Source organism: Chiroxiphia lanceolata, chromosome 8, assembly GCF_009829145.1.
Source record: "Chiroxiphia lanceolata isolate bChiLan1 chromosome 8, bChiLan1.pri, whole genome shotgun sequence".
Lineage (NCBI taxonomy): Eukaryota > Metazoa > Chordata > Aves > Passeriformes > Pipridae > Chiroxiphia > Chiroxiphia lanceolata.
The window spans coordinates 37,418,376-37,441,897 of record NC_045644.1 but is presented as its reverse complement, the minus strand read 5'-3'; the positions used below and the strand labels follow the sequence as shown (position 1 = coordinate 37,441,897).

Genomic DNA, 23,522 nt, shown 5'->3' with positions numbered 1-23,522 from the left:
CCACCTCACTTCTCCCCACCTTCCTCTCCCTGCAGTAAAAACCTTGCAGCTTCCTTTAATTCATCCTGCTGTTAACATGCATGACAGAACATGCTTTCTCTCTGTCAGCCTTTTTCCCCCAATGAGATCCGTAGCCAGAGAATATTTGGCCCATCACAAAGCAGCAGAAACTGGGAGAAGGTTTGATTTATCCTCACCACGGACAACCAGCCGGTGTCACTCCCACAGCGCACACAGATGAGGTGCAGTGGCAAAGCAGTTTGCAGGTCAGAAAGCCAAAGCCTCATTTTCTGCCACAGCACGATTTGTGCTGTAAACACCAACCTGCCCCAAAAGCAGCCTTTTCCCCTGAGCTTTCCAACCCCCGAGTGTGGGCTGGGAGCTGATGAAGCGATGGCACGTCACCTCCCTGAGCCACGCTACCGCTGCCAGGGGGCTCAGCGGGGAAGGGCAGTGCACAGAGAGCAGGACAAGACCTAGATAATCTTCCTACTTTACTCCCTAGTATTTCAGACAGCTCCTCAAAACCCTGCTTACACTCCCTACTCTTTCACAGGCCAGCAGATCCCACTTCTCCCACACGTAAACGAGATGCTGCGTCAGAGGGAGCTCTCCCTGGAGCAGCCAACGTTCCCGCGGGTGTCTCAGCAGCCCTTCCTGGCTGGATACTGCTTGCTGGGATGCAAAAAGGCTGGAACCCACTTATTCTAGTCCCAGATTATGATATGCCATCAGCAACCACTATGTTGCCTCACAGGAAGCCCTAAAACTGTCTCTAAAAATTTACTGTTCAAACTTGGGTTCTCTGAGGCAGAAGGAATAATCCCTTTATGCACCATCCCTACGTGATGACTGTCCATTTTAGCTCACTTCTCTCCCTGACACTGCCCTGTCACGGTCAAAAAAAAATCCCAACTCATTTACACTTAGACTGAAAAAAATTGTCATTTTCCCTCCCTCCTGCTAATTAAGACTTGGCCCTTTGCTCTCCCCCTTTAGAAGAAGGAGAAAGGGTTTTATCTGGAGTCTTCACCTCTCCTTGAAAAAGTTGTTCTTTCAAATTTCTGACCCTTCAGTAGGGAAACCAGAGGCCACAGGACACTTTGGGCCTTCTACATGATGAGGCAAAGGATCGACTCCTTAGCTGTTCCTCCCTGGCTCCATCCACTCTACTGACTTGAAAGCTTCAAGTTTGCAGACAGATTTATGTTTTGGGGTTTTTTTCCCCCCCTAATAACAGGATACTGCATGCCAGCTATATGTCCTCTGCCACCCTGATCCACAAACAAAGGAGTGAGCCAGGAAAACAGCATTTCCTCAAGATTGACTGAAGATCTGCAGGCTCCAAAACCCCTCCCATTCTCTGTCCCTTCCACTCTGAGATACAATATCTCATTAGCAATGTTTGATATTTACAGGTTGCCATATATTACAGCAATCATGTTGCTTTTCCCTGCTACATCTGCAGCCTGTTCAGCCTGCAAAAACTGCATTTGCACAGCTCTCAAAGACCCAACTGTGATTTTTCACAGCAATATCACTGCAAAGTCTCTTCCCTTTTCCACCTGCATGCTCAGACAGACATTTCAGTTTTCCTCACCCTGACACCTACACGACTGTGTGAGGAGACTTCCAAGGTCACACACTCATCTGGACCTCCCACTGCACCACATCAGTCAGGAGCCTGTCCAGGTGAGCCACCTCCCCGTGTGTATATTAAATTAACCTCCAGAGAGCCTCCCCTCAGCTCTGCTCAGGACTGGCAGCCTGACTGTACAGCACGAACAACACCTGAAGTGTGCTGTATTTCAACACAAGGTTTATCTTCTAAAAGGTTTTAAAGACACACACAAAAAAACTTAGAAAGCACATACACACCAACATAATGCCATCAAATATAAATGAATGGTTGTCATGGTAACTGCTTCAGAGAGAAACAGAGTCCCTCACAAATGCTCAATGGCCAGAAGAAATCCTCACACACACACCCCCCCACACACACACTCTCCTGGTCCTTACCCTTCCTTACTGTTATTACCTTTCATTCAAAGGCTGGAGTTTACCCAATTCTGCAGTGTTTTGCACCAGGAAGAGAAACGCCCCGCTCCTGTCACTGAAACCCATTCAGATTTCTCCAAGTATCCCGAGCAATCCCGTTGCTTTGGACAAACCTATAAGCTCTCTTATTGCTCTGTGAGGCACAGTTTTGAATTACTGTTTTGTGTTAGTGACGTGCTCTCCAGCAGACCCTGCTGTGAGATGAAGTGGTATTAGAGTGGCATTACCGGCTGGAGGAGTGATTGAGAGATGGAAGGGGCTGCAACACACTCCTCCAACTAACAGGCAGCAATAAATACAGCCAGAAACCCTTTTGCTAATACTAGGAGAGGGAAGGGCAGAGAAATCAAGCACTATATATTCCTAGGCTACACGTATGCAACCCCCCAAGTACCTGTTACTGACTGAATCCTACATTTCAAACCAAAACCAGGAACTCTAGAGCTGATTTCAGGCCCTTATGGGACTCAGAACGGTCCAGGCACAGAACAAAAACTGTAGGAAAGACAGAAGGTCAGGCAAGAGGAGATAAAATGAACATGACCAGCCTGGTCTCAGCACTTCTCTGACCAAGGCTGGCTTGCTGCAGCTTTCTGGGACAAGGAGCACGTGAAGGTTTGCAGATGTTCCCAGGCAGCTCCTTCTGAATGCGACAACACCGAGGAAAGCACAAAGATAAATTTGTGAACATGTTTCTAAGGGGATGGCAGACCTCCCAGTCTCCCCAGGCATGCAAACTGGCACTTAGGAGTGAGAAAGACAGGAACAATGTGACAGAGACAAGATCAGGAGGGGTTTGGAGAGCAAGTGAGATCACCAGCCAAGGCTGGGCCAAGGGAGGGCCGCAGAGATGCACCCCGAGCAGGAGGCAGCACAGAGGAGCTCCCTGCAGGGAGAAGGGCTGGCCCTGGGACTAGAAACCAACAGAGGGAGCCAGGCCACCACTGACACCAGTGTGAGGTCCGGCACTCTGCCCAACCAACACCTCCTCAGGCTAATGTTTCCATCCCCCTGCCTGCAGGGCTCCCCCCGAGTCAATGTGAGCTTTAACAGAGGTAGTGCCACGGGCCAGTGGGGAGAGATGACCCTCCTGGCCCAAGGAAGGGGTTCTCATGGCATCACACTGGCTAATCCCGGGATCTGCTGGCCAATTTCAGTTGTATTTAACGTCAGGTGGAAATCCCAGTGATAGAAAGCTCCTAAAATGTCATGGAAATATACAGCTGGGAGGAGAAGAAGGGCTTGAATCTGAACTGCCAGGCAAGCCAAGACTGGAGAGCCAGCTCAGGTCAGCTCTTGGAGATGAGACAACTGACATGCAAGTGACCACAAGAACTTGAGCAAGAACTCCCCAGATATCAGATAATTCACACCCACGGCACAAAGACACAGGAAATTAAACTTCTGGAGCTGTGCTATCTGCACGATTGTGTTCTCCCCTCTGCAAAGCACAAGCAGGAGCGAGGGTCACAAAGGTAAGATTATCAGCCCACAGAGCCCCGCAGTGTGTGTGCAGTGCAACCTGCAGCAGTCACAAAGAGAACTCTTCTCTCCTGCCCAGAGATGTCCTCCAGCACACTCAGAGGACACAGCAGTTTAATAACACCATTCCCTCTCCTCGGCCCAGCCCACTGACGCACCACTCTTGTCGAACTAGATGCACACTAAAATAAACCAGGGAATACTGAGCCTTTCTTCCATTCCATTCCTCATTTCCCTGTGCCTAACTATTTCCTGCTGCTCCCAAGATCTGAAGGCAAGTAGGAGGGACTGTCAGCACAAAGTCTCCTGGGGAAGAAGGGAAGTGATGAGATTTGCAGGATGCCATGTGCTACCAAGTCATTTCTCACTCAGCTCTGGCAATGACACCCATCTTCCTTCACTGTCAGGAGCCAAAGGAAAAGTGAAACAGAAGCAGCAGCAAACTCGTGAATTCCTATCTGGTTTCATGGTTAGGTTGGAATCACATAAAATGTAGAAAGGTCCACTGCATTATTTAGTGGCTTTCCTATTAAAAATAAAAAAACCCAACCCTCTTCTGAATCTTAGATATCCTCCCATCTAGGAAAACCTCTAAGGAGAACAAAATATTGTAACTAACAATTTACTAAGTAAGTCATTCCACCTTTCAGAAGATTTCACAACAGCACTCAACAAATTCACAGCAGACCCACCAAGTTAAGTAACAGGCCTGTTAAAAATGCATTCCTAGGAAACAGAATAGAATAAGGCCTTCAAGGTAAACACAAAGAGCTCTCTCAACAAATGAAAAACAGCACTCTGCATTTTAATTCCCATGTGGATCCTTACTTGTGAGCATTTCTCCAACACTTCCTCCTTGAACTGCAGGAACTTCTCCTGGATGGCAGGCTGGTTGAGAGCAAAGGACAGGAAGTGTGTGAAGGGCTGCTTCTTACGGAAGCTGTCCAGGAGCACATCGATGCGTGTCCGCGCGGAGACGACACCGCCCCGCTGCTGCCCCGTGATCACTGCAAGGAAACAAAGCAATGCCCGTCTGCCTCCCGTGGAGATAAATAAGGAGTCATTAAATGGACCGTGGGATTACACAAATACTTGTCTGTGCACTTTAAAATATCGATATTAGAGGATTTTGTGAACATTTCACCCAGGAGATGCCAGGAGGGAATTAGAAGAACCTGCATGCCAGCACCTCGCTGCTGTTAGTCCCGGGCTCCTGAGGAAGCAGTAGGAATCAAAATCCCCAACCATGCACTGAGAAATCCTGCCAGACTCCCTGCTTGACTTAAAATGCCTGACACGGCCATGTTTTCCTCTGCAAAGACAGGATGATTCCATCAAAAGTATCCCTCTGTTCTCAAGAAAGTCAGCTCTGAGTGCCTAAAAAACAATAACTGAGAGTCCATCAATTCAGCAGCCCTTCACATTTCTAGAGCACTATTTCAAGTTTTCATAAAGGCAGTCAGAGTGAAGAAGCAAAGAAAATCTATCAAGGATCAAGATGGCCTGTTATCGTTTGTTCATGCACTTCAAGGCACCAAACGGAGAACACTTGAGCTTGAAAGGAAAGAACCATAAGGAGCAAAATTTTCTTGGCTTCCTATTATTACGTGATTTTAATATCTCTCAGCCTTCTTAATAATCCTTCACAGTCCTCAGGAAGAAGTCAAGATTCACTTCTTGAGAAGTACCACCATGTTCCCATGCAGCACCACAGTGGGATCCCCCAGCACTTCCTCCTCACAGCTCTGTCACAAACAGAACTGCACACTGTGCCAGCAATCCCTGGAGCATACCCTAAGGAGCCCTCCAAATATCCACTCTGGCAGGTCCTGCACAGGTCAGCCCTGATGAGCAATGTCTCCTTTTTTTCAAGTCCCTGGAAGTGATGAGAAGGAACATATGGTACCAGAAAGGCTGCTCTCACTGTCGGGATCAAGTGACAGCACCGGAACGGCAGCAATGTCATCTAAACACTTCTCATATTGAAGCACATGCTGATGTTTATTTTGTGCAGGAACACACAGGGTTCCTTTCTCTGGATGTTTAATTCAGTTCCTTCTTAATGGAAAAGGTACTGTTTTAAAAGCAAAACCAAAAAGGGCCCAAGTTCCCAAGCCTGTCATTCAAGGCCCAGAACAGTGAAACTATTCGTCGAATTCAAATGGGCTTTTTTTTCCAAAAAACCTTACACTGCTTTGTAAGGATTTATAGACAGAAAAAACAAAATCAGAAGAAAAGTGAAGTGATTTTCCCAGGGCCATAAAACGAGTCAGTGCTGTGCCAGAAACAGGAATTAAAGGGAAAACACCTCCTCTTCCCCCTCCCAGCTTAAACTGCGTTTTTGCAAGAGCCAGTGAAAGCACACCCATTTCGTGCATGCTCAACTCACCAATTTCTCCTTCCACTCCAGGCTTGGGGATGCTGATGGAGGTTCGAGTCTCTGTTTCCAGCCTCTTCTTGGTTTCCCCTTTCTTCCCAATGATATACCTGGAGGCATAAAGTGCAAGAGCCTCACTCACAAAGTGTTGCTGGGCCAGTCTCCACCAAGTGTGTCCGGGCAGGAGATGGCCCAGGCTCTGAGCTGGCCCCAGGCACCTGGGACTCCCAGACTCTGTCCTTCTGTGCTGGAGGGATGCACACACACAGCACACATATGGTGCAGGACCCTATCCAGGAAGGGAGGAGGTTCCCAGGATTTCACACATGAGCAGCCTGGGACCATGGGACGATGTTGAGCTGTGGCTCACAACTGGCTTAAGTTAAAATGAGTCAGGTGGTCCATGACAGCTCTGCCCAGCACATCCTGCCACAGCCTGTTTGTCAGCTGGGTTATCCCTTTTTCCCATTATCCCAGTTGAGGAAAAACTAAGGGCTTTCTTTCTGCTTTTTGCTTTGCTCAAGGTAGTCATTTGCCAGCATCCAAATACACCATGGACCACTTTTCCTTCTCTACATTTCAGCAAAACTATTAAACTAATAAAACTGTCAGAAATAACTAGACAGAGCTTTGAACACCACAGGCTTCCCAGCAAACACTGGACTGGAGTCAATAGCCAATTCCAGTGGTGTGTGCTCGCTCTGAAAGCTTTCACAAACTTCCCCCTGCCGGGCTGCTCGCCCCAGTTCTTCCTCCCCTTCCTTCTCCCACCCTCCCTGATGCTTTTATGTTCAAGGGAAGAGATGCTCAAACGCTCTCCTGCCAGCCAGCAAGCACCACCTGCTGTCCCTGCCACGGGGACGGCGAGGAGTCGAGCGAGGCACCACCACTCTGGGAAGGCAGTGCCAATTTTCCCTGCCCGACCGCTCAAATCCACAGCACGGAACACGTTTCGGAGATCCGGCGTTCACCCCGACCTCAAAAAGAAAACAAATATTCTGTGCTCAACTGCTTCCTCAGCTGGCAGCAACTCAAACAAACCCCACAGGCACACAGGCTCACTTGTACAAGGGGCTGGGAACCTCCACCCGGCTCTGGAAGCCTCGCTCAGTCTCCTCCACCACAAAGGCGTCGCAGGGATCATCGTCCGCGCAGTCACCGGGGCCTACCAGGGAAACCACAACAGTCCTCGTACAACCTCTGAAAAGTTTGGCAGCACTTTATGTAGGACAGCAGTCTCCTCCCAGCCTTCTCCCAAGGTTAAATGAAGGAAGAAACGGGCTCCTCTCCGCTGAGGATAACTGCTTTTTATTTATCACCTTGCCACCGGCTCCGGAAAACATAATGACTGCTTCTAAATCGGGCGGGCTGGGAGGCACAGGAAAGAGGCAGTTACAGCCCAGGTTTGCTCTCAGCTGGAATTTCTGCAATTCCCACACAGTGGGAACGGTCTCTTCTCCCAGCAGGGTGGAAGCCACCAGCTTATTCAGAACTTTAAAGCCGCAGAAGAATACAAATAAAAGGTGAGGGTAGTTTCGGCCCAAGGGTTCCGTGAAAGTAGACTAGAAATCCTCAGAGAAATAGAAATTCTCTGAGGGGAACTAAAGAGAACGTCAAAGCTTTGTTCAATCCACTGAAAGGCAAGGTGAGGGCAGAAAAAGGACACAACAGCCACAGCCCTTCCTGTCTGAGAAACAACACTGGAGCTTTTCTGTGCCCACAGCAATTCACACACAGCTGCAACAAACACACAGGAAGAAAGGTAAAATGCACCACAGCAGGAAGAATTTTCCCCCCAAAACAGGTAAGAAGCTGCATTGTAGGAGGCCAGTTTCTAAAGGCACAAACATTGCAAGGATGGAGGGTCTTTAGCAGCTTCCTGTGCTGCCATATCTCCAAATAATCACACTCCAAAAAAGAAAAGGCACTTCAGGAACCTGGGAAAAACAGATGTACAGAGCTAATTTGTTTTTCCCCTTTCCTGGAGATCTTCCACACCCAGCAAGCAAACTGCCCCTCCGCAGCACAGCAGCCAAACCCACGTGGGGGTCGGGAAACTGGGATTCCTCCCACTCTTGGGGCAGCAGGATCATCAGGGATCAAACAGAAGTTTTCTCCCTCTTAACACTTGACTCCACCACAGGGGCAGGTCTTTGTGCTCACAAAGACACCAGAGATGACACTCAGAGCTCCCTGGGTCCCCAGGGTTGATGTTTTCACCTCTTGAGCATCACTCCTCACCTGCACAGAAATCCTCCTCCTCCTCCTGCGGGAAGGGCTGCTCTTGGATGAGATTCTTCCGGTACACTCGCCCCCCGATCCTCACCAGGGTGGGCCTCAGCACATCCATCCTGCTCCTCCGGCTGCGAAAACAAAGACAGCTTTGCAGCTCAGGTCAAGGGAAGGTAAATTCCACCCAGTTCTACCTCCGTATCTCTCACTATCCCAGGTTGCTCCAAGCCCTGTCCAACCTGGCCTTGGACACTTCCAGGGATGGGGCAGCCACAGCTTCTCCGGGCAACCTGTGCCAGGGCCTCCCCACCCTCACAGGGAACAATTCCTTCCCTATAAACAATTTAAATCGCCCCTCCTTGAGTTTAAAGCTCCTCTGTGCACGCACAAGAGACTTCGGAAAGGCAAAACCTCCTCAAACCTTACAACACTCAATCAAAGAGTAATTTTATGGGAACTTCAAGCGCATTCTTTGTCAGCTTGGAAAGCACAATCAGGTACAATTTAAGCAAAATTTAAGCAATATAAGATATGTAATTCTGCCTAAAACTCACTCCAACCTCAGTCAATGCTACATTTCAGTTTCTTTGGGGTTTAGCTGGCACTGAGTTACAGTTTTTACAGCAGAGAACATTTAATGGTGCAAAAGCAAACAACTGGCAGTGACCTATCTTAATCTTCACTTAAAATTCTATGTTTACTGAAATGGTTAATTTAATATTAATGAAATTAATAATATAATTAATATTCACTAAATGTAATTAAATAAATTTAATTTTTTAAATTAACGTCTCAGTTTGCCTTGGTTTAAAACCAGAAATCTCTGTTACTTAGAAAACAAAGTCTCCACCAAAAAATTCACCTCTGTGAATTTTTACAGAACATTTACCTGCCCACTGCAACACAACAGGAAAAAATTAAGAGCGTGCCTTTGAAGGAGCATTTATTCTAAACTAGATTTATTATACAGGGACATCAGGTTCAGAAGGTTAATGTTTTTCCCCTCAGTTCAAGCCCTACCTTCTGAAATGACTCACAACCACTCAGAACTTACACTGAAAATAAAAAACTCCCGTAGCTCAAGGGAAGAAGTGCAGAGGTGAACTGCACACAGAGTAAGCTATGAAAAAAAATCGCAGTGCCGCTGGGTTTGGTTTGGGTTTTTTTTGGTTCACGTTTTTAAACACACGTTGGCGCCAATTTCTTGAAAGCCGAGCAGCGATAGGGGGTTCGGGAGGCACACGGCAGACGGGGAGGCAGCTTTTGCGCAGAATAAGGCTCCTGAGGGCAAGTTTAGGGGCAGGATTAGGCTCCCAAGGGTACGGCCAGGGACAGAAACTGGCTCCTGAGGGCACGATCCAGAGGGGCTACGGGCAGCTCCGGGGAGGTCGGCAGGGGCACAGCAGCCCCGCCACGGCCCGCACCGCGCAAACCCCCGGGGCGCCGAGAGCAGGGAAGCTCTACGCCTGAACCCCTAAGCTTTACGGCCGAACCCCTGCGAGAAGGCGGCGGGAGCAGCGGGGCATCCCCTAAGCCGCCCCCGCCGCCATTTTGTTGCCCCCGCTCCCCTCCCTCCCTCCCTCCCGCGCCCCGGCGGAAGTGGCGCGCCCGCCCCATCATGCACCGCGAGCGCGGCCACGCGCGCCGCCCGCGCCCAGCCGCCGCCCGGGCGCCCAGGTAACGGAGAGAGGGCCCGGGAGGGCACCTGGGAGCGGCGGGAAGGGGGTGGACCGGGAGACGGAGGGCGCTAGGGCGAACGGGAGGAGGCGGGGAGGGCAGAGGCGGCGGCGGCGCGGGCGGGGACTCCGCACTCACCGGGAAGCGGCGCGGAGGGGCCGGGGGGGGCGGGAAGGAGGCGTGGCCTGCGACGGACTCGGTGTCCTTTGGGGCGTGGTCTGAAGGGGGCGTGGTCTGTGGCGAGGCGGCCCCGCCTCCCGTAAAGATGGCGGCGTGTCAGGCGCCTGAGGGCGCGGGTTCGCGTACACGCCCCGGCATCGCCCCGACCTGTTGCCTCCTCTCCCCTGTGTTCCTTTAAAATAAAACCCCCTGCAGCTACGCCTATAGGAATCTGTCGGGTCTGCGAGCCCCCCCCGGTCGCCGTGGTTTCAACGCAAACCGTCATCTCGCCGCCCTCGCGAGCGGGGAGCTGAGGAAGGTGTTACTGGACGTGGCATAGCCGTGATAAAAGTTTATTTCATCCAGGGTTCTCCTTCACCGTCCCTAAGCCCCCGGCCTCCTGTGAGCTGCTGTGTTCTGTGTGACACGCAGTGAATGAAACAGCCCTGAGCGCCCCTGGAGAGAGTGTGTACAAGGACAAGGGGGAATGGCTGCACACTGATGGAGGGCAGGGTTAGACTGCGGCTTTGGAATAAATCTTTCCCTGTGAGGGTGGGGAGGCCCTGGCACAGGTTGCCCAGAGAAGCTGGGGCTGCCCCATCCCTGGAAGTGTCCAAGGCCAGGTTGGAGCCACCTGGGCTAGTGGAAGCTGCCCATGGTTGGAACTGGATGGCCTTTAAGGTCCCTTCCAACCCCATACTATTCCAGGATTCCATGATTAACTGTGACAGAACACAATTCCTAGTTGTGACAGCCTCTTAAAACCCCATTTTCTCCACAAAATCCTTGCATGCTTTCCAAAGGCACTGTCTGTGTACCCTCCAGTGCCTGCAGAAATGTACTAAATAGGATAACAGAAATGAATTAAAAGGGCACGATAATGGGGAGGTGCTTATAAGTGTTTGGGGGAGCAGGAAGTGCTGTCACTCATAAGTGCCAAGTGACACCTATTTTACTACCAGAGAGGTACACGGTGAGTTTTAAGAACTCTGTCATGACAAACATACAGCCAGTACCTCTTAAATTAAAACAAGGATGAGAAAAAGGTGTTGAAGAGGCGACTGGGCTTGTGCTGCACAGGCAGTTGGATCCTCAGCCATTGCCAGTTTAGGTCAAATACAGTTTTTAAAGGCAAAAGCACATCTGGAATGATGCAGAAAGCAGCTGCCGCAAGTTAAGCACAGTGTGGCTTCGTGCAGGATGCAGCCCTGGAACTGGCAGTCCTGCAGCCTTCCAGGTTTATGAGGCAGCAGGACTTTTTCTGTGTTTGTGCTCCTGGAAACAAGGAAAAAAAAAAAAAAAGGGCGCAAAAAAAAAAAAGCCTTTTTATGACCCTGGGGAGTAGGACAAGGGCCAGGGCAGCTAAAGGCCAGTGAATTCAAGTTATTTTTGTGCATCATCTGGATGATCATCTGGACGAGTTCCCAGGGTCCCTTGTCTGAGGGGTCGGAGCGGGCATTACCCACAGTTTCGGGGTCTCTCTGTGCCCATCCCCACAGGCAGTGGGGTGCAGGCAGCTCTCCCACGCACGCAGGGCAGCCTTGAAGCTCTGAGGCAGCGGAGGCGGCATCTTCCTGCCCCTCACCACCCTCATCCGACCTCAGAGCCGCTGGCTCTGCGCCCCGGGAAACTCCGAGACACCGCGTCTCTAACTGGGCTCTGCTGCCTCTTTGTTCTTCCAGGCTGGGACGGGGTGAGATGGCAGCCTCCTCCTCCTCCTCTTCGGCTGGCGGAGTCAGCGGCAGCTCCGTGACAGGGTCGGGGTTCAGCGTTTCGGACCTGGCACCGCCCCGGAAAGCCCTCTTCACTTACCCCAAAGGAGCTGGGGAGATGCTGGAAGGTGATTGCTCCTGCCCTTCTCCTCCTCCAACTTGTTGGGCTTGGCACCCTGCTGCCTTTTTGGACTTTAGCTGCCAAAAGCTGAAGGGAGAAAGGAAGCACCAGGGTCCCGAGCAGCCCCGCCTTTCCCACCAGTTGTTCATGAGGAAATGATTTTTCTGGCAGTCACCTGTTTTTTAGCTCCATGACAACACTTCAGACGAGGAGGGGACCTACAGAAAGGGAACATGACGGTGTTAATTGCTCATTGTTAGCTAATCCTTTGATGTCAGGCAGGGATTACTGTGAGGATAGCTGAGGCAGGAGTATTTTTCTTGGTTTGGGTTGGATTTGACTGGGCTAGTACGGGAGGCAGCTTGTATCCCTGCCAGCTTGTGTCTGGGTGCCTGAGCCCTTCCGAAGGAGGAGCTGGGCATGCTGCAGCTGCTCTGGGTGAGGGAGGAAGGGCAGGTTCTCCAGATGACAGGGTTAAACCAGGGTCTATCTGTCTGTCTGTTCCCCTTGAACTTCCCATGTCACCACGGAGCACTTGTCTGTGTGAACCTGAAATCCAGTGGGATGGCTGGGACTGAGCCTGGGGTGTCCCCATGGCAGCACAGGGCAGCTGGGAGCTGATGGCTGTGCCGTTGAAGGGCTGTTTTTATTACACATTAGAGCCCATATGCCAGGCTATTGAAGTAATTATGACTAAAGGCTTGCTCACAGAACTTAACGAGCCCTCAAAACAAATTAAAGTAATGAAGCACTTCATGTTACCAAATAGACAGGCAGCTGTTCCTCCTGAGAGCCACTCGGCAGGACAGACAGGGAGTCAGAGGAGAGAACAGAACTGTAAGGCTGGAAAAAGCCTCCGACATCATGGAGTTCCACTTGTGCCTGATCACCACCTTACAACTAGACTGGAGCACTGAGTGCCATGTCCAGTCATTCCTTGGACACCTCCAGGGCTGGGGACTCCACCACCCCCCTGGGCAGCCCCTGCCAAGGCCTGACCACCCTTTCCAGCAACAAATTCCTCCTGATGTCCAACCTGAGCCTCCCCTGGCACAGCTGGAGGCCGTTCCCTCTCCTCCTGTCCCTTGTTCCCTGGGAGCAGAGCCCGACCCCCCCCGGCTCCCCCCTCCTGTCAGGGACTTGCAGAGCCAGAAGGTCCCCCCTGAGCCTCCTTTGCTCCAGGCTGAGCCCCCCCAGCTCCCTCAGCCCCTCCTGCTGCTCCAGCCCCTTCCCCAGCTCCGTTCCCTTCCCTGCACACGCTCCAGCCCCTCCGGGTCTCTCCTGTTGAGGGCCCAGAACTGGGCCCAGCCCTCGAGGGACCTCAGCTGTGCCCAGCACAGGGGAACAATCCCTGCCCTGGTCCTGCTCCCTGGAAAGGGGAGGATATGTTTGGGGCAGCACCAACACAGCATTTCAGCTCTTGCAAGAGGTGCTCTGGGCACAGCGAATCTCCAGCTCTTCCCTGTGGTTCAGCTTTGGATTAGATTTTTCCGGAGTTTTGCTCTACCCTTAGTCTTTGAAATTGCTTCTCTCCATGTCATTATGGCACAGGGCTTTTAATTGATTGTGCTTTGGGCTGACCTCTTTACCAGGAACACAGCAGTTCATCTGCTCTGGGTGGCAGCAACAACCAAACACTGTCCCTGTTTCAGGAAGCTTTAGGTTTGCTTTTTAATTTCTGACACAAAAGGTGATACACCCATTCTTTCGTCAGGCAGGTCCAGTGGGGGAGCTGCATACCAGTTTCCTCTTCAAAAATCCCCACTGACTGACTGATTTCTGTTGTTACTTTAACTATCTCGCTTGTTTTTAAATAGACCTTTAGGTATTTTGGTTTTTTTTAGAAGGAAGCAGTATAAACTGTGTCAGTACTTGGCACACAATTAGCTGTGTTTTTCCAGATTGCTTTATTTCTGAGTCACTTGTGTGATAAATTACTGACTTGGATGGCAAGATACACATTATTTGAAATTCTTTATGCAGGGTTATGGTCTGAGCCTGTGAGAGATCCTAAAGCATTCTAAGGACACAAGCGTCTGAGCCCTGAGGGAATCCAAGACTGCCATAACATTACCTGGCTTCTCCTTAGCTTACCTTCTATTTAAAAATGGACTAAAATTGCTTGTCAGAGGGGATGTAGCAGAATTCCAGCCGGGATGTCCCCCAGGTGGCACCAGGAACCAGCCAGAGCCCTGGGCAGGGTCACAGGGGCTGGCGAGGCAGGGGGGAAACCCACACCTCCAACGTGAAAATAGAAGGTCGGCAGCACTCAGTGAACGCTGCTCAGCCTTAACTCTGGGGTTCAGCCACCTCTTTTTCCTGCTTACAGATGGCTCCGAGAGATTCCTCTGTGAGTCTGTCTTCAGCTTCCAGGTGGCGTCGACACTGAAGCAGGTGAAGCATGGTAAGCACCGTCTGCTGCGGCGGGGAGGGGGGCAGGGGAGAAGCCTGACCTGCTCTCGGGTGCCAACCACAAAAAAGCACCACGAACGCTAAGTCAGGCCACCCCCCGAGTCCTTTTGCAAGCCCTATGCAAAGCGCCGGGAGCCCACAGAGCCTGGGCGGGAACAGGCCGTGCCTCCCGAAGCTTGTTTGTCGTGGCCTGCGCGGAGGTGAGGCCAGAGGAGGAGGTTATGGGCAGGAAACGCCCACGCTCTGATCTCTCAGCCCGGCACTGACTGTCTCTCTGGCCTGGGGCAAAGAGACGCTCCATTCCACCTTTGTTTCTCAGCTGAGCCCTCGTGGCACCGGCAGGGTCAAGCGAGGTTCCCAGAGGTGCTCAGGAGGTGCCTGGCGTGGCGTGGCGTGGTGTGACAGGGCTGACTCCACTCCCTGCCTCCCCAGGGAAGAGCCTTATGTCTTCTTTGAACCTCTGTTTCCCTCCTGGGCCCTTCACCCTGTAACCAAAGGATGGGCTTGATTGCACTCAGCTTCGGTTCTCAGAGCAGAGCTCAGCACCAGATCCTGCCTGCTGCTGCAGGGTCACATCCTTTCTGTCCCCACCTCTTGTCAGCTCGAATGGTACTTCCACCTGTTGTCTCAGACCGTGGAGGTTTCCTGTCCTCCTCCGGTTGTCAGGAGGTGGTCTGAGGGCGTGCAGCAGCTTGCAAGGCTGTGATCCTCTATTTATGAACCAAAAAGCCAAGCTGAACTTCTGAGCCCTTGTTTCCACAGCTCTGTTGTGGCTGTAGCTACTGGGGGCTGCACAGCCTGGCACCCCGACAGAGACCAGCCTTGGAAACTGGTTTGCAGAGCACCTCCCTGTTTTCTCTTTGTAAGAAAGGTGTAGGGCTTAAAGGAAAAGATCAAGGTCATCATTTTTTGGCTTGTTTGTTTGACAGTTCCCAAAAGCACTCTGTTGCAGGAGGTGGAGTGAGAAGAGTCCCTCTCCAAAGCACCCAGTGCTGCAGTCAGCATAAATCATGCACAGTTTATGTTACACCTCTCTCTAGTCCTGGGCCATCTCTCCAAGAGGCTGCAGTGAGTTTACAGCCCATTGTTACACTTCCAGCAGAGCCAGGAGAAGAGATAATTCCCGTCTCTGCACCACTGCAGATAACTTAACTGAAAATGGAGCCCATGTACCCAGCACACAAATCAGTTACAGATAAACCTAAGAGGAACGTGTTGTCTTGGGGATCCCCAGGGACAGACCTTCATCTTGTTAGCAGGCTCTGATTGCAGAGCCTTTCTGCCACACTCATCCAGGTCCTCCTCCGAGGACCTTCATTAAAGCCAGGAGTTCTTTGTGCTGCACCCAGCTCTCCCGTGGGCTGACCAAGCCCTCTGAACTTCTCTGTTCTTCTGCACTATAAATATTTATGCTAAAGAAATGAGCTCCATCCTGTTTTCACCCCTGTACACTAATGGGCCTTGTGTTTCCCTGTTAGGACCTGAATGTACACGGCACGGGCAGGGATGGGTAAATGCACACCGGGGCAGAAAAGCCTGTCCCTGCTTTCTCCTCGCCGTTTGCACAGGGTGGGTTTGGATTCAAAGGGGCTCGGTGGGTTTTATTCCACCCTGCTCCCCACTGACAGCTGGGAATTTGCATCTAATTGAAAGGTTTAATTGCGCTGCCATTGCAAACCACAGTTACCTTTGAACTCGCAGATCAACAAGTCGCAAGGATGGAAAAACTAGCCGGTCTGGTGGAGGAGCTGGAGGCAGATGAGTGGAGGTACAAGCCAATAGAGCAGCTCCTGGGATTCACTCCTTCCTCGGGCTGAGTGTGTCTGGATCGCTGCTGTCAGGGAGCAGAAGAAAAACATTCCGTGGCCTGGCCTCCAAACACCCCCCATTCGTCAGATGCTGACAGCTGCATCGGCACGACGGGGCTTCGCGTCTTTCTGAGAGCGGGGATCCCCCGTAAAGCTGCCAATAAACAGAAATGACTGGATTCTGTAAGTCCTCACTCTGACAGGCTGGCAGGGCTCGGTCTCTGTAACTTAGAAGGCAGGATCAGCTGTGCAGCTCTCGGAGAGTCACTGTATTATTGACAGAGGAGGGCACACTGACAGTGTGGCCGCGGGGAGGGCGACCCAGTAACTCGGCCTGGCCCTGCGCTGGCGCGCGGCCGAAGCACTGGGTGGCTGGGGAAACCCCTGTCTGTGCTCTGCAGCGAATGACACCCTGCCAAAAACACTCCTCAGCCCCAGCCCTTGTTCTGGGGGATGGACACGGCAGGAACTGGCCCAGGTCGGGTGAGGGGCCAGGCGGTGCCTCGGAAGCTGTTCCCTCTCCATCACCGTTTCTCTAGTAGCGCTGGTAAGGAAGGACACTGCTCTTTCTTTAATACTCTGAAACTTTTCCCTCTTTGTTCTGTATTAAATTTCTCTGTGACAATAAAATAATTCTCTCTTCGAAACAGTTTATGTGGTGGGGGAGGGTCTGATGAGGGAAACAGTCATCTGTTCAGGAGGTAGGCGAGGTTTAATGAAGCTCGGAGGCAGCTCGGCTGTCGTGATGGTCAAGTGAAGTTCAGTTTGAGAGGAACTCACGCTCAAAAGTGGATTGATTTAAATCAGATTTTAATCTTGGTTTAGCTCAGCCAGCAGCAGAAACCCCTTATTTAAATCCATCCATTTTAATCATCTTGTTTTTCGGTTGTACTTCACTTCTGTTCCTGGAGGGAGCTGGATTTCCATGTTCTGGCATAACCATTTCAACATGATTTTCCATGGATGAGAGCCTTCACCCCACGGCTCTGCTGGCCAGCAGGGGGTAGGAGCAGCACCGTATGCAAGCAATTATATGATTTACTGCTCCAGATGCCTAAGTCTTCCATTTTCAACATCTTATTTACTAGATGATTGTATTTTTTACTCACTATTTCAGTCCAGCCACATCTGGATTGAAACAGATTAATTGGAAACTCTCCCCATTTTAGCTGGATCACCGGCAGTGAGCCAAAACTAAGGGGGGAAAGTACACAGCCACCTTCTGTGTTTGTTGCCGTTAATAAATCAGTTCCAGTGTCAGAGATTTGGGTGATCCAGAGCCCCACACTGCTGGTGAAGCCCGAACTCCAGCTCCGTGGAAATTCACGGCGAGGTTCCTGGAGCGTTGTAGGGGCGTTCCCACGTAAGGCTGCGGCTCAGCTGAGACGTGTCCCGGCCCCGGCCCCAGCCCGGAAAACCTCCTCCCCAGCCTTGGAGGGCTGCCAGCCCCTGCTCTGCGGGGGCCTCCTGCACAGTCAGCGGGTCCGTGGCCAGGATCGCTTTAAACGTGACGGCAGGCGGGATCAAAACTCCATCCCAGATGGGCTTGCTTGGGAAAGAAGGGAGCGTTTCAATCATCAGCTTTTTTGTTTGGTATTATCTATTTTTAATCCTCCTTACTCCAGCCACCCGAATGTACCTTGGCCAAACCTGCCAAAAATACCTGCCCCGCATCACTGTGGGGTTTGGGAAGGGAACAGCAGATCCCCAAACCCCCCACTTGCTGAACCCGGCGTAATCAGACCCAGAAAGAGCCTTTCCTTTCTACTGCTCGACTTGGGAAACTTTTCCACTCCACCAGCCCTCTGGGAACTCCCAGCTGGGGGCTCGGTGCCTGCGGCGCTGCCCACGGGATGCAGTGCCCAGGCAGTGCCCAGACCTCCCTGTACACATCCAAAACACGGCGGGGCTGAGATTTATCCCCCTCGCCCTCCTCCCGTTCCTTGTTTTCCAGCCGCTCTTTGTGCTGGGACAGAGCAGGAGCAGGGAACGTCCCCGGCTCCGTGCTGTACATGGTGTGTTTGTATGTGTGCCCAGCACCAAAATAGACACATGTGTGAGAGCTATTGAGAGGAAGTGAAAAGTTCACCCTGTACAGTACTACGAATGCACAAACATGTTGTTGGCCGTTCCCTCCTCCCGCTCAGTAAACACTTTATGTAAGGCAGGGAGAGCTGGAGGCATCGCTGCACCGCACTGGCAAAATCCCTCCGCTCTCCCCCTCCTCCAAACCCAGCTTTCCCCTGGCAGCTGGAAACTCCCCAGCCTATTTCCTGCTTTGCAGATCAGTGGGGCAGCGCCGGCGGTAAATATCCCTCCTTGAGGTTTGGGAGCCCCGTTGCCCCCTCACCCCGGGGCTCTCGGGGGCTGTTCGGAGGCCGCAGCTGAGCACGGAGCGCGGGGGGGGGAAAGGGAACCCGTCAGCTGCCAGAAAAAGTTGATGCAGGGGAGGGGAGGGAGAATAAAAAAAAAAAAAAAAAAAAAAGCCGAACAAAGAGCCTCGTTCAGGGCTGCTGGTTGGTTTTCCTGTGGGTGCTCGAGGCAGAACGTTATGTACCGGCCCCGCTCACAGCTCCCCTCCCCGGCTCCTCGCACTGCTGGCCACGGCGCCAAGGCACGCGCTCGCCCTGCTGCCCGGGCAAGGAGCCCGCCCGGGAAGGCCCCTCCAGCATCCAGGGTGCAGCAGAGTGGGGCAGCACCCCCGAAACACCATCTCCCATCTTCTCCCCCAGAAGCACCCACGGGGAGATGAGTTTCAGAGCCCCCCCCCCCCGCAAATCTGCGGTGCCAGCTCGGCATCTCAGCTGCCAAAAACCTGTCCACCGCCCTCCTGGATGCACGTTCCTTGTTCCTCTCCGCCCGGCTCCTGCAGCTGCTTGTCCCGGGGGCGAGAGACGGGCCCGGGAGGTTCGGCTGTGGCAGGGACCTGCCCGGCCGGCGGCACGCCGGGACCTGCCGCCGCGTCCCACGCAGCCACAGCTCACCTGTCAGCCCTGGCCACGGGCACAGAGGATGCACAGGGTCACCCCTCGTGTGCCCGCCACCCCCTGCCACAATCGGGGACCCTGCGAGCGAGGACGGGGCCAGAGGGTGTGTGAAGGACACCCACCCAGCAGGCACTGAGGGGATGCCCCAAAAACGGCAGCCTCAGCCCCTCTGTTACATTCCCCACGGGAGTGCTTGGACACGGAGGATCACGGTGGCCTCTGCGCCAACCCCGAGGGACAAAATAATGTGCAAATCTACCTAAAAGCAGCTTTTTGGGCCACGGAGCTGCTGGGAACAAACAACTACACCGTAGGCAGCGGCAGCACCTTGTGGGGCAGGAATTCACCCCCCACCACACGTGGGGCACGGTTTGTACCCGACGTGCACCAAGGCACTCGCCGAGCCCCTCGATACATCTCCTCCCTTCCTCTCCTCCTCCTCCTCTCCAGCCCCCTCCCCCTGCAGCCCTGCAAAACCGCTGAGCTCAGCACATCCCGGACAGGGGCCCAGCCGAGGACCCTCCCCAGTGCCAGCCGCTCCCCCAGGCTCCTGCTTAACCCTTTGCAAAGCCAGCCAGGCTGGAACTCGGAGTGATCCAGCAAATCTCAACACGGAAGGGCATCCCACAAGGCACAGCTGCCTGGGAACAGCCTGTCCAGAAAGTTTAGATCCCTCTCTGTTCTCCCAGAAAGGCCAGCAGGTCAGGGGGAAGACACACTGCTCCTCCACAAAAACCGCGCTGGGTTCGTGCCAGCAGCAGGACCTGGGGAGGGGAAGCTCAGGGATTAGCTACGCTGTAGCTAACTAAACTTCGCTTTCCAGCCCAAAACCATTCCTCGAGGCTCGGCTGCGGTGGAGCAGCCTGGATCTCAGCCTCTTTTGGGGAGGAGAAGGAGCTGCCAGCCCCACATCCTTCTCCCTTCCCAGCCGAAGTGCATGGACTTCTGTAGGGATTATTTTATTACAGGGATCAAAAATTACATTTCCCTTTAAAACTTGCCATCACACCAGAGCTGCCTCTCCCCTGCCTACCAGGAGATGCTATGGCAAAGAAAGAAAAATATTTATGCTTGGCTCCAGAATTCCAGCTTATTTTTAGCAAGGCGTCTTCCCTCTGGTCCTTTGCCTCTTTTTTGTTTATGTGCTGTTTTCCCCCTGTTTTGACCCCAAAACCAGCAGTTCCTCATCTATTTTCAGCCTCACCCAGCCAACATTTGTACCGACTTAGTGGTTGTGGGGACAAATAAACCCACCAGGTACATTTTGTGAAAAACAGGATCCTAAGCACCATTCAGCCGTTCCTGAGCGTGAGTGTGCAAATATCGGGGTGTATTTCTAACAGCTGGGGGTGGGGGTTGCTCATCTTTTATTCCAAAAAGCCGAGCAGTGGCTCTGCAAGCTGCAGGCGGGAGCCTGGACTTGTTCCCAGCTCCCCACACAGCCCCTCTGCTCCCTGGGATGCTCCCCACTCCCCCCGCTTGGACTCCCACTCCCAAAAGGGCGATGGATTCAAGCTTTGAGCCCTAAAAAGCAGCTGCTGGTGGGGTGCCCAGACCCCCCAGCACCCGCTGCCCCGCACCCTTTGGGCGGGGGGTCACCACAGAGGGGGTCCCGTCCCCCTCACTGCCGGGCACTTTCTGCTCTGCACTGTGTTTACTGCCGGGCTGTTATCAATCTCGGCTCGGGAAGGACAGGACCCAAAATAGGTCCCGGGGTGACTGCAGAGTGTGCTCAGCCCCTCCGATAAAGCCGCGGGCAGCGCAGCGGGAGGACAAACAAAGCCCTTTATCGCCAGTTCGGCTGCCTGAGCTCCTCGGGGTCTGGCTTTGGGAAGGTCACGTACGCGGGGACTGGCAGGCACGGACCTGGGCTGCGGGGGACACACTCGCAGGGTGCAGGGCTTGCAGGACGGCGGGGTCTCGTCCCGGTTTTAGGAGCCACGAGGGAAGGGAAGAGGGGGATTCCCCCCAGCCTGGCACTGAGCAAAAGCCCATCCCAGCCCGGCCGTGCCCTGCACTCGCCCCCCTCGATCTTCAACCCTGTCTCACTCCAACATCCCTTATTCCCTTAAGAAACCAGGACAACGCCAGCTAATGGGACACCGGGATCACTCCCGCTTCAGGGCAGGGGGGCTCAGCCCCATCCCGTGCCGGGGCAGCGGGATCCGCCCGCGCCGGTGGCACCACGCAACCACCACCTGGAAAACTCAGGGAAACTGAGTCTGGGCGCTGAGGGGGTGCCCGGGGGCGGTGCCCGGGCCCTGGGGGGTGCGGGGCACGGGGGGGCCCTGCGGACCCGACCGACCCCCTGATGCAACCGCGGGTCCCGTTTGCAGCGCCCGGGGCCGCCCGGGAGGGGGCGGGGCCTGGCACGGAGGGGGGCGTGGCCGAGTGGAGCGAGGGCGTGGCCTCCCGCTGTCACCGGGCAGGAGAGACGCGGCGGACGTGCCCCGCGCTCCCATTGGCGGGCGCGGGGCGGGGGGCGGGGACACTCGCGCCGCCCGATATAATGGGCGGGCAGGGACAGTGCGGGCAGAGCGGCGGCAGAGCCGGGACGGGATCGGTGTCACCGGCATCCATATCCAGAGCCGTATCAATGCCTGGGCTGTGGGAGCGGCTGGCGGGCGGCGAGCGGGGCCGCCTGGAGACCTCCGACTGCGAGTCGCTGGGCAGCGCCTCTGGCTCGGAGGGAGGTGAGTGCGGGCTCCCTTCCCTGGGGTTTCTCCGAGGAACGGGGGGGAGGAATCACTGAGTGTCCCTAAAGGGGGTGGCGGTGCTGTGCCGAGACCCTGTTACGCCCCCAAGCCCCTGGGATCGGTGTTTCCCCCAGCCCACGCCTGTTCCATCCCAAGCCCCCGAGGTGGGTGTTGCCCCTGGCTGACCTTCCTCCTGCCTCCCGCAGATGCCGAGTACGCCGAGGGGCTGTCGCTGCCGGACCTGGACCTGGAGCTGCTGCACGACCCCGAGGACGAGCTGCTGTGCTCTAACCTGATGGACGTGGTGCAGGCCACGCTGGGCCGGGCCCCGCTGGGCTCCAAGCGCTGTTCCCGGCTCCTGATGCCGGCGCAGCTCCTGGCGCAGGTGCGGGCGGAGCTGCAGCGCCTGGCGCGCAGCGAACCCTGCGGGCTGCGCGGGGCCCTCCTCGACCTGTGCGTGGAGCACGGCAAGGCCTGCCACGACGTGGGGCACATCGCCGTGGACCCCGCCGTGGTGCCCACTTTCCAGCTCACCCTGGTGCTCCGGCTGGACTCCCGCCTCTGGCCCAAGATCCAGGGACTCTTCGCCTCGGGGCCGGCCTTCGCGCCGCTGAAGCTGAGCACGGGCTTCAGGGTGATCAAGAAGAAGCTGTACAGCTCCGAGCAGCTGCTCATCGAGGAGTGCTGATGGGCCGGGCCCCGCTTCCCGAGTGCTTTGGAAGAGCCGGTCGGAGCGCGGCGGCGGCTCGGGGCAGCCGCTGTAGTTTAGGTTAGGCTGGAGTAGGGCTGTAGGTGGAAGTAGTTTGGGCAGGTGGAGGTCCCCGTGGGGCCCCGCCTATGCCGGGACATCCCTGACGCGGAGCGGACCGGGACCCAGGCGGAGGTCGCTTCGCGCTGTCGATGATTGTGGGATGATCCCGGGATGCTCCCGGAGGCGGCAGCGGGGCTGCTGGGAGGGGCGGCCGGTCTCCTGATGGCTGATCAATCGTGGGGCTCTTCTTTTGTAACAAGGATTGTAATCAATGGGGTTTCAGGGGGCGGGCGGGGGGGGGAGTGAGTGATGGCTGAGCCGTGGGTCTGGATCAAAGACAAACCCCCTCCGCCGGCAGCCGGGCGGGAGGGGGCTCTGGAATCGCGCCGTGTCTTTGATCACGAGAGTGGTGGGAGAGGGGCACGTGAGGTGCCGCGGGGCTGGAGGGCAGGACCCCCGGCCCCGACACTGTGTGGGCGCTTCATTGGTTACAGTTTACACTCATACACTTGATGTTCAAGTGCGACAATTCCTATGCAAATCGTGTCGGGTGGTTTTTTACTTTTCTAATAAAAGTTGTCTTGATTGATAACCCGCTGTCTCCCTGTTGTCAGTCTGGGCCGGGGAGGGGATGATGCAACCACTGCTCTGAAATCCCCGCTGGCACCCTCGGGAAGGCTTTCCCTGGCAGGGCAGCCCCTGTGGTGGGAGCTGGAGGTTTTGGGAATGGTGGGGAATCCCGGTGTGCCCACTCCTAATTGCAGCCATGGGGCTGTGACTCAGGGGGGCTGAGTCAGGGCCCTGAGCCAGCCCAGTGCCTGCTCATGCCTGGGGAGGAACACCCCACATCCCAGCCAGGAGCTGCTGCTCTTCCCCTGGGACCTACGGGGAAAAATCTGGGCTGAAAACCAGGAGAACTGGCTAAAATTGTGACTGAGGGAGGCTGGGGAGGGTCACACCTGCCAGGAGTGAGCATACCCCAACCCACTGCCGAGTTGAGACCAATTACACAAACCTGCAATTAGAGGCCTCGGGGGGAAAAGGCTTTCA

General features: G+C 54.2%; 3 protein-coding genes across 7 annotated transcripts in view; 2 read left to right on the top strand and 1 right to left on the bottom strand.

Moving 5' to 3' along the window:
• ASCC1 (activating signal cointegrator 1 complex subunit 1) overlaps window positions 1-9,712 on the bottom strand; it is a 34,171-nt gene extending 24,459 nt beyond the window's left edge. For 2 of the 5 annotated variants that reach the window (XM_032695642.1, XM_032695643.1), the window contains exons 1-5: window positions 9,204-9,705; window positions 8,159-8,283; window positions 6,980-7,082; window positions 5,930-6,027; window positions 4,369-4,547 (exon numbers count right to left, since the gene is read on the bottom strand). In XM_032695642.1, the coding sequence (XP_032551533.1) occupies window positions 4,369-4,547; window positions 5,930-6,027; window positions 6,980-7,082; window positions 8,159-8,267 (489 nt within the window). In that variant the 5' untranslated portion in view covers window positions 8,268-8,283; window positions 9,204-9,705. Of the gene's footprint in view, window positions 1-4,368; window positions 4,548-5,929; window positions 6,028-6,979; window positions 7,083-8,158; window positions 8,284-9,203 lie in introns of all 5 variants that reach the window. The other 3 variants (XM_032695640.1, XM_032695644.1, XM_032695641.1) reach the window with 2 other exon arrangements.
• Window positions 9,713-9,785: 73 nt separating this feature from the next.
• ANAPC16 (anaphase promoting complex subunit 16) lies at window positions 9,786-16,681 on the top strand. The gene is made up of 4 exons (XM_032695648.1): window positions 9,786-9,826; window positions 11,668-11,825; window positions 14,148-14,222; window positions 15,932-16,681. Exons 2-4 carry the CDS (start codon window positions 11,684-11,686, stop codon window positions 16,045-16,047), a joined length of 333 nt encoding a protein of 110 aa, XP_032551539.1. The 5' UTR covers window positions 9,786-9,826; window positions 11,668-11,683; the 3' UTR covers window positions 16,048-16,681.
• A 4,886-nt stretch (window positions 16,682-21,567) lies between these two features.
• Window positions 21,568-23,066, top strand: DDIT4 (DNA damage inducible transcript 4). The gene is made up of 2 exons (XM_032695646.1): window positions 21,568-21,718; window positions 21,928-23,066. The coding sequence occupies exons 1-2, from the start codon at window positions 21,622-21,624 to the stop codon at window positions 22,407-22,409; spliced, it is 579 nt and encodes a 192-aa protein (XP_032551537.1). The 5' UTR covers window positions 21,568-21,621; the 3' UTR covers window positions 22,410-23,066.
• The last annotated feature ends 456 nt before the right edge of the window (window positions 23,067-23,522 follow it).

Bases quoted from the DNA above. Each gene is read 5' to 3' on its own strand.
- ANAPC16 (XM_032695648.1), top strand. From the start codon at position 11,684: ATGGCAGCCTCCTCCTCCTCCTCTTCGGCTGGCGGAGTCAGCGGCAGC. The intron at 11,826-14,147 runs GTGATTGCTCCT...TCCTGCTTACAG, and splicing joins AGCTGGGGAGATGCTGGAAG to ATGGCTCCGAGAGATTCCTC. The intron at 14,223-15,931 runs GTAAGCACCGTC...TTGAACTCGCAG, and splicing joins ACTGAAGCAGGTGAAGCATG to ATCAACAAGTCGCAAGGATG.
- DDIT4 (XM_032695646.1), top strand. From the start codon at position 21,622: ATGCCTGGGCTGTGGGAGCGGCTGGCGGGCGGCGAGCGGGGCCGCCTG. The intron at 21,719-21,927 runs GTGAGTGCGGGC...TGCCTCCCGCAG, and splicing joins CGCCTCTGGCTCGGAGGGAG to ATGCCGAGTACGCCGAGGGG.